Consider the following 9,721-nt stretch of genomic DNA (forward strand, 5'->3'; position numbering starts at 1 on the left):
CAATTAAAAAAATCTTAAAAAGAAAGAAAGGACAGATGAGAGTGGTGTGAGAGTGAGAAGGACTTACCGTCTCCATCCTCTCCATAGGCCAGAAAAGGAGGAATGGTTATGATGCGCTTTTCCCCCACACACATCCCCAGCAGCCCTTTATCCATCCCAGGAATCAGCCAGCCAATTCCCACGTAGGTGTCATATGTTTTCATGCGATTATGACTGAAAACCAACGAGAAAGGGGAGAAGTTCCATTCCATACGGGCATTTCTAACTCACCCCTCAGTAGGGTTTTTGTTACCCACATCTCAGCTGAGCAATGAACCCATCCCCATCCCGCGAGACAAGCATATATGGATCTTTGCTCCTAATCACAGAGCACACGTCCTAGAATTTATAAAAAGCCTGTAATTAAGCCACAGCGATTCACAAAATTAGGCTTGTTCTTCTAACCGAACACACCTACAGTGAGGGGAAAGGCTCACTTCCCCAGCTTAGCACCTTCTGCCCACACTTCTCGAAGCTTCCTGTACATGCAGCCTTCCCCTCCTCCTTCTGTGGAAAAACTACAAAAATGAACCAAAAAATGCATGAACTCCTTGGTCCTAGGGCCCTTCACTTAACGAGACCTGAAAATACTGTTAATTTCGATAAACCCTGTTCTTCGTTTTTTCTAAGATATTTTATAATGTGGACTCTGGCTCTATGAAGAAGTGAATGCTGGTGAAAGCTGGGAGGAGTCCGTTTCCTGGTTCCTCCATGCGTATGAAAAGCAGGCGAGATGGAGGGACTTGGGCATTTCACAGATACGAGCATGGATGTGGGACTTACCTGGAATCGAACAGTGTCCCGTCCAAGAACGTCCCGTTGTAGTGATACCTAACGAAATCGGACACCTGGATGGTCCGAGGGCAGCTCAGGGGCTTGAAGTAAGTGTGAACCTGAACTTGATCTTCCGAATTCCAAATATCCATCAGAAGAACGTCAAAATGCAGCACTGAGTCTGGGGGGATCACACCAGCTGGAAATGAAAGAGAATTCACACTGAGGAGCTGCCGTCGAGGGCTCAAGGGGACACTGGCCTCCAATCCCAAACTGAGCCTGGCTGTCCTCCAAATGAAACAGAAAGAAAACAAAAAAACAGAGTGTTCCTCTCAGCCAGGGTAACACTCACTACACCTGTGTTAATAACGCCTTCCTTCACATCTAGAAGAAATGACCCTAAGAGAAATTTTTGCTCTGTGTGTGAGTGTGTGTGTGCGTTCGCTGCTTCTGAATTTCCTCCCCACAATCTAAAGCTTCCAAGGATTCTCCCATCGGCCTGACTGAACAGCCTGCAAATGTTCGGTTGTTTCTGCAGATGTGCTGACAAACACGGAACGAAAACTTACAAACGCCTTCACTGCCGTAAGCAAGCTTGGGGGGGATCTTCACAAACCGCCTCTCGTTCACGCACATCCCGACCAGAGCCTGGTCCATCCCTGCGATCAGCTGTCCTTTCCCCACAAACACGTTGAAAGTGGAGTCTCTGTCGTAGCTGACGACCCAAAAGGGAGGGAGAGAAAGAAAAGTATAAGTAACGTTTCCCTTCGTGAAACCCAGCCGTGAACATGTACCCACGGGCGGAGTGAGGCCACTGCCAAACAAAAAGCCTTCAGAGCAGTTACTGACATGGGAGCTGTTCACACAGGGCTGGAATTTTTTAAATTCCTGTGACTACTGCCAGCAAATCTAGTTAGATAGCATCAGCATAACTCCCTCCCCCATATATATTATAATTATATATAATTATATATACATAATTTATTTTAAAAAATAACTTCCAATTCTACTAAAATTAGTTTGCTCCATTTCTTTTTCTTCTTTTACTGCAGAAAAACACACTGAGGGCAGTGAAATAGGACAGGCACAGGAGCAACAGGAGAGCCCAGGCTGGGCCGCTCTGGCTCACTGGGGAGTCAGAGGAAAGGGGCCTTGCGGACAGGTTCAGGGAAGTGGGTCCGGGATGAGCTGCCATTGCCCACTGCTCCCCTGGCTGCAGGTCTCATGGGGTCCCTTAGAGCTTGGGGAATACATGCCTGTGAGGGGGAAAGGAGGGAGAGAATGGCATGGACATGCTCCCTGGAGGGAGAGCACCCAGTTTACTCCATTTCTGTGTGATTGGTACCTAAAAACATCATCCTAGCCCAGCCGGCGTGGCTCAGTCGTTGAGCAACAACCTATAAACCAGGAAGGAAGTCACAGTTAAATTCCCGGTTAGGGCACATGCCTGGGTTGCAGGCTCAATCCCCAGTAGGGGGTGTGTAGGAGGCAGCCAATTGATGATGTTTCTATCTATCCACCTCCCTTCCTGTCTCTAAAAGTCAATAAAAACATTAAAAAACAAAAAAATGCATACAATAAAGGTTGTATGGCCATTTTAAAATACCAGATTAAAAAGGCAATTGTTATGCCCAGATTTCAGGAGCCCCAATAGACGACCAGGGAGCCAGCCAAGTCAGATGCAAAAGCAGATAGAGTCTTTATTCGAGCTAGCTCGTGCTCCCCGACCACACTCGCTGACACAGCGGCAGGGGGGCAGAGAGAGCTAGCCCTGTGGGAAGAGGCTTTTTATAGGGGAGTTGGAGTAAGGGGAGGAGAGAGGACTGTGGGCCCTGCTGATTGGCCAGGCACAAGTCTGGGTCTTGTTACACAGGATGTGGTTGTGTCTATGGCGCGCACTTCCCTTGATTGTCATTGGTTAGTTTAAAGAAATCCTGGGTGTGGCTAGCAGAGGCTTAGGCTTCTGGGAAGAAGCTCCTTGCTGAGCACATGGCTAATGGCTGCTGCCCAAAAAAATGGAGGATCCGGGGCAAGATGGAGGGCGTATCCCTCGCCCTTTCACAATAAAAATTTTTAAAAATAACTGACTTCTGTCATGGGGATGTAATGTACAGCATGAGTCTATAGTTAATAATGTCAATATTATATTTCATATATGTAAGCTGCTAAGAGCGTAGGTCTTAAAATTTCCCATCAAAAGAAAAAATTTTTGTAACTACGTATGGTGACAGGTGTTAACTACACTGTGGTGATCATTTTGCAATACACACAAATATGAAATCATTATATTGTACACTTGAAACTAATATGTAATATGTCAATTATACCTCAACTAAAAAAATGAAAAAAAAACACCCCAAACAGATTTCTATTCACTGGAAAAGAGGATACACTCATTAAGAGAAAAGTGCAGGTTACAGAGCCACAGTATAAAACAATCCCATTATGGATTTACATATATAGATGCACATGAAAAAATCCACAAGGCGACACATGAAAATAATATCAACGATAATCTATGGGTAGGAGATTACAAGTGATTTGTCTTCCCTTTAATGCTCTCTCTTTTTTAAAAAAAATATATTTTTTTTAATATATTTTATTGATTCTTCCTTTTCTCTAAAAAAAGGCTGTGACAACAGCACATCCTTCTCCCACTGGCAGGGCAGCTTCCTCAGACCCCACCCCCACTTCCCTTTGTCCTCAGTTTTATGGCCCATTCAATAGCCTTCCTTTCTCCAAGGTCAGTGAATAGAAGACAAAATTCCAAGTGCAGGCCAACAAGCCAGAGGACAAAAGAACGGGGTCAGCTTTGTGCCCTGGGCAGCTTTGCACCTGAACCCCCAACCTCTGGAGGACCAACAGCCACTCCCTCTCCCTCGAATGCCAGCTCTGAATGCCACATGGCCATGGCCGGGCTGGAACCACCATGTCCCAAACCACCATCTAACTGGTGGGTTTATGTTAATAATGACCAGAACTCGAGGCTTCAAAGACTCCCCATGCCCAGAACATGCACAGACAGCAACAATGCACAGGCTGAAGACTACTTTATAACTATGTTTTCCATCCACAGCACTTGAATATAGTTCCCACATTTTTTTAAAGAATGCATTTATATGTATGTATGTATACATATATATATCTTTTTTTAAAAATTGGTTTCAGAGAGGAAGGTAGAGGGAGGGATAGAAACATCAATGATGAGAGAGAGACATTGATCAGCTGCCTCCTGCATGCCCTCTATTGGGAATTGAGCCTGCAACAGTGGTATGTGCCCTGACCAGGAATTGAACCAGTGACCTCCTGGTTCATAGGTTGCACTCAACCACCAAGCCACACTGACAAGGCTATAGTTCCCACATTGAATGAGAATGTTTAATAATAACTACTATTTAGAGAGTGTTTCTGATGTGAGACACAGAGGCAAACTCAGTTTTGCCCTATACTCCTCACTGGATCCTCATACAACATGTTAAGGTGGGTGCGGATACCTGGGCTCATGAAGGTGAAAACATTTCCCAAACTCACATGGTTAGCCAAGTGGGGGAAAAAAAGCTAGAACCCAGGACTGTTCAACTCTTACCTTTCAGGCACAGGGCCTCCCTAGATGATGTATAAAAACCGCTACTGCCTCACAGTATTAATTTCTTCACTTGATGACCCCGTAAACAAAGTGCTAAAAGCAGAAAACACCCTTCTAAAAGAAAATTTACATACTCAAGAAACTAACAGTGCAAGGCAGGCCAGTCTTATTTACTGCTGAAAACTCTGACCATCTGGAAAAATAAAGCTGTTCTGAGCACATTTGTGCTGATGAGTACAACTGGCACACACTCCTGTGCAGCGCCCAGCCCAGCGCCAGTCATGAAAATGAAACTCGGGAATGAGCCGTTACACAACCTGTCCCAGCATCTGGCTGATGGACACCTTTTGCAGACATCCCAGGCCAAGTGCTGCGGAAACAGATGATACATACACCCAAAGGAGGCAGTTCCAGGGAAGTGTAATAAAAGGGGCTGTGTGCAAAAAAGTGTGTGTGTGTGTGTGTGTGTGTGTGTGTGTGTGTGCCGGGTGCAGAGAAATGACAGGGAGATGCAGTACCCAAGGGGACCAGTAGGGAGTGCTGTTGTCACAGATGGGCCTGAAGGATTCAGGGACAGAGAGGGTGGCTCAGAGCACCCCACAGAAGCTAAGCTGGGACCTTAGGTCTGGGGACACTGCCCACTATGACTCTACAGACAGGGAGCCTGGGAGATAAATATCTCATCTTTATTCATCTCCCTCCCTCTGTTCTTTTGCTGATGCCGCATTGGCTGAACCCAACCAAAAGCCAAGTGACAAGGAGGTCGCTGATATAACCCCTGTATCACTGGAACGGGGAAAGTGGGCCTAGCAAGGCAAGTGGAAATCACCCCGCACCTCCAACACCCCCCTTTCCTCTCCACCAGCTTATTTTTCTCCTCTGCTCATTCTCTGCTGCAGACCCTTCCATTGCTGCCCCTGACACTTGTACCTGCCCCTGCCTCAGGGGAGGGGGGGGGGATGAGAGGTGCCTGCGGTACTCTCCAATGATGCTCTCCACAATTATCAGCCCAAAATCCACCAAGACTGGAGGCATCGTGTAAAACCATCATATGCACCTCCCTCAACTGTATACCCACAAGCACACACCACCTGGCAGCATGTTCCTCAGGAAAAATGACCATCCCTGTCTGTACTCTTAAAGCACAAATTCCGTGGCTCTATTGGTAAGTGTAGGTTTCCATCTGCAAGGAGGATGAACCTTGAGAAGAACATAAGGCAAACTGAACACATTCCCTCTCGGGTCCCCAAAGCCCACTCCTTCCCCAAGCTCCCAAACTTCTCTCTCTTTTTATTAAATGTTTGTTTTTATTGTTTTAATATATATATATTTATTGATTTCAGAGAGAAAAGGAGAGGGAGAGAGAGAGAGAGAAACATCAATGATGAGAGAATCATCGATCGGCTGCCTCCTGCGCGCCCCCTACTGGGGATCGAGCCCGAAACCTGGACATGTGCCCCCAACCAGGAATCCAACCATGACTTCCTGGTTCATAGGTTGGTGCTCAGCTGGTGAGTCACACTGGCTGGGCATGACTGGCTATTTTAATTCGTGAGAAGTCTACATGTGCCCTACTGGATTCGAAGCTGGGACCCTTCAGTTCGCAGGCGGACACTCTATCTACTGAGCCAAACCGGCTAGGGCTCAAGCTCCTCTTTTTAAAAGGGAATTAGAAAACCAGAAAGGAGTTCCTTGATGTCAGAGATGGCAACTACATCTTGGAAGGTGGAACGGGAGTGGATGAGCAGGAACTGACCTAGAAATGAAGAAACAGAATCTCGATGTATAGAAAGGGGATGTGGCCAAGGGTGGGTGCCCTGTGCCTCCCAGAGCCTGCAGGTGGAAGGCAGCAGGGCAGAAGGAGCTGTGTCAGAGCATCCCACCCCACAGGGCATGTAGTAGGCGCACAATAATATTTACCGAACGTCTGGACTCCAAGGCCTGCAGGCTGTGAATGAAATGACCAGATGCTTGGTTTGCTTGCTAAATATCACCAGAACTGCTAAACTTCAGTCCCCAAAGGAAATCCGAACAAACAGGAGACCATCCCCCTGTACGGGGACGAGGAGTGCTAGGAATACGACAAAACTCCTAAAAGCTGAATCAGGACTGGCTGACCAGGCGCTCCAAGACCTGGAGAGTGAGAGCAGGAGTCCCACGGACACCTGCAGGCGGAAAGCTGGGGTCCTCTCCTAGGGTCTGGAGCAGCAGCCGCAGGGGTGTATTAACGAACCCACAGAGGCTCTGAATAAAACCAAACCAGGCCCAAGCCAGTGGCCAAGGGCTGAAGGGCTGGATCTCTTGGCAACTGCAAATGCCCATAAGCTGAACCATCACCAACTGCTCCCAAGTGCCAGGCAGAGATGCAGGAAGAAAGAAAGCTCTGTGGAAAGAAAGGCCCTTCGAGGTTTATGACTCTGGTCGGGGTGACAGCCATCCAGCCGTCGTTACCCTCTGGGCACAATCTCCGAATCAGCAGCCAAAGCCCAAAACACCTTAGATTTTTCCTCCCTCAAGATCTTCGAGCAGGAATAGCAAAGTCAACCCTAATACTTCATAAAATCCCAAAGGAAAGGGGGCCCCAGAGGGAGAACCTCACATTAGTAAAGCACCTACTGTGTGCCCTGCCCCTTCCACTCCACCGTCCACACTGCAGCCACAGGGACTTCGTAAGACACAAATCTGGTCCCTCATTCTCCTGATTAAAACTCTCCAATAAGCCCTAACCGGTTTGGCTCAGTGGATAGAGCGTCTGCCTGCAGACTCAAGGGTCCCAGGTTCGATTCCGGTCAAGGGCATGTACCTTGGTTGCGGGCATATCCCCAGTGGGGAGTGTGCAGGAGGAAGCTGATTGATATTTCTCTCGCATTGATGTTCCTAATTTCTAACTCTCTATCCCTCTTCCTTCCTCTCTGTAAAAATTCAATAAAATATATATATTTTTTAAAAACTCTCCAATAAAAAAGAAGAAAGAAAACTCTCCAAAGGCTTTCCATTGTCCTTAGTCAAAGTCCATACTCCATTCCCAAGCAGGCAACATCCCTCCAAAGCTGGCCCAGCCCTCCCTCTGGCCTCCTCTCACCTCTCTTTTCTCCCCTCGGCCACTCCCATGCTCCCACTCCCAGCTCAGGCCACAATGAACAGACCGAATGTCCCCCAACACAATGCTCCCACCTCCAGATCTCAACTATTCCCTTTACCGGACACACCCTCTTCTCCCTACAACCCTCACCCCTCAGCATCTCCCAGTAAATTGTAACCCTCCTCAGGTCTCATCCCCGAAACCCCAGGACTCCATCCTGAACCCCACCCCAACATGACATACGGTTAAACCTTCTGTGTGCTTCCCCAGCTCCTTGCTTTTCTCCCATCGTTTATATATGGTAGCCCTTAGGCTCTGGCACTAAAATGCCTTGGTTCAAAGCCCCACCCCACCACTTAGTAGCTAGGGGCCTTCAGCAAATTGAACTTACTGAGGTTTGGTTTCTTCAGTGGTAATGAGGTATCTACCGCGCTGTCTTATAAGTTAAACGAATTCATCTGAGATTAAATGAATTCATGTATGTAAGGACATGTGATAAAAACTCCATGTGAACTCTATGTGAGAAACAGAAGTGTGTGCTATTCTTTCTGTACTTCCTCACTATGTGATTGCTGAACTGTCCATGGTAGGGGCAGGGAGGGGACAGTCCCTTCAGGGGCAGACACTGCATCCAAGTTTGCTGAGTGGATGGTAGCCCCTCTGTGCTCTTTCCACTGTCCCACACCGTCTCAAAGTGGTTGCCATGCCTACAGGGTAGAAAGTCTCAGACAACTTGTTCTAGTGGGAATTATTAAGCAACACCAGTGCAAGCAGGAAATTCTTCCCTATTTCTAACTAAAGAAGCAAATGAAAGAAGACACACAAATGGTCAGTAAACACGTGAGAAGATGCCCAGCATCATTAGCCTGAGGGAAATACCACTTAAAACCAAAACGAAATACCACTTCACAGCCACCAATAATTAAGTGGCTATAATTAAAAAAACAATTATAGGTGCTGGGAGAATGTGGAGCAGTTAGGACCCCATGCACTGCTGGTGGGAATGCAAAATAGCACAGTCAACTGTTGGAAAACGCAGTTCCTCAAAAAGTGAAATAGGGTTGCCCTAGGACCCAGCAATTCCACTCCTAGTGCTGTATGGTTATTCCACATTTTGTTTGTCCATTTATCAGTTGATGGGCATTCGGGCTGATAGTACTTTCTGGCTATTATGAATAATGATGTGTGAACATGCATGCACAAGGTTTTGTGTGGATATATGTTTTCATTTCTTTTTTGGAGTGATGAAGAAAAATGTCCTGGAATTGGATAGTTGTGATGTTTGCACAACTGTAACCATACTGAACTGTACATTTTGAGTGAATTGTTTGGTATGTGAATTCTACCTCCAAAACAAAAGATGTGATTGAAACAACAGTAAGCTCATACATGTCTGAGCACTTGCGATGGGCCTCATGGCACGCTAAACAGCTTTTGTAGATTCACTCATGGTCTGTAATTTCAAATAACAAAGCCAGAGGAGGTAAGAGAAGGCTTAAAAAGACGAGTCCTGTAAGGAGCCTGCCCAGCCTGGGCACAGAGCGGATGCTCAACAGATCTCTCTGCCTAGTCGGGTGACTCACTGAGATGTGCCCCAACAGAACTGTTAGTAACAAAGCCGTGGGGGGAGGGCCTGGAGCTGGAGCCGAAGAGGCCTGTTAACTCTGGACTTGGATTGTCCGAGGTTTCAGTCTGCCTCCACTTACACAAGTGTCTTCGCCTCAACGGCCTCAAACTTCACTGGCCTAATGAGGGTAATGACAGTACCAACCTCGGAGAATTGCTGTTAGAATTACGTGAGCTCATTCTACGGAGAGCTCTTAGAACTCCCCTGGCCCGTGGTAATCTCTCCATAGGCACAGCGGCCGCTATCATCGGCTGGAGCACCGCAGACGAGGTGAGGGCCCTGCGGGAAGGCACGGGAGGGGGCGGCAGGCGCGCAGCCAATGACCCCGGGGTCGGTCGACCCGCGGAGTGACGCTCTCACACGAGTTTCGCGCGTGTAAATGAACTGGCAAGGGGGGCGAGGGGGCGTGACTTGCCCCAACTCCGCTGCGCAAGGTCGTGTCGAAGATTCCAGCCCGAATAAGACCTGGGGAGCCCGAGGGCCGGGCGGGATTGAGGGTCGCGGAGCTTAGGGGCAGGAGGAGGGAGAGGGAGGAGCGCGGGTCCGCGGGGCGGAGCTGGGGGAGGTCCGTCGGGAGGGAAAGGCCTGTCCGGAGAGAGGGAAGCGGGAGAGA

At 47.9% G+C, this 9,721-nt stretch overlaps 1 protein-coding gene and 1 long non-coding RNA gene across 2 annotated transcripts in view; one reads left to right on the forward strand and one right to left on the reverse strand.

Annotated features, from left to right (window-relative positions):
* The window catches only part of FKBP9 (FK506 binding protein 9), a 28,184-nt gene extending 21,860 nt beyond the window's left edge, over positions 1 to 6,324 (reverse strand). The window contains exons 1-5 of the mRNA XM_015559711.1: positions 6,320 to 6,324; positions 2,931 to 2,934; positions 1,383 to 1,531; positions 823 to 1,012; positions 68 to 213 (exon numbers count right to left, since the gene is read on the reverse strand). Coding sequence (XP_015415197.1) covers positions 68 to 213; positions 823 to 1,012; positions 1,383 to 1,470 — 424 coding nt within the window. The 5' untranslated portion in view covers positions 1,471 to 1,531; positions 2,931 to 2,934; positions 6,320 to 6,324. The remainder of the gene's footprint in view (positions 1 to 67; positions 214 to 822; positions 1,013 to 1,382; positions 1,532 to 2,930; positions 2,935 to 6,319) is intronic.
* Positions 6,325 to 8,883: 2,559 nt separating this feature from the next.
* LOC107182059 overlaps positions 8,884 to 9,721 on the forward strand; it is a 3,683-nt gene continuing 2,845 nt past the window's right edge. The window contains exon 1 of the long non-coding RNA XR_001512779.1: positions 8,884 to 9,378. This is a non-coding gene — a long non-coding RNA (uncharacterized LOC107182059). The remainder of the gene's footprint in view (positions 9,379 to 9,721) is intronic.

This window comes from Myotis davidii, unplaced genomic scaffold (assembly GCF_000327345.1).
Source record: "Myotis davidii unplaced genomic scaffold, ASM32734v1 scaffold573, whole genome shotgun sequence".
NCBI lineage: Eukaryota > Metazoa > Chordata > Mammalia > Chiroptera > Vespertilionidae > Myotis > Myotis davidii.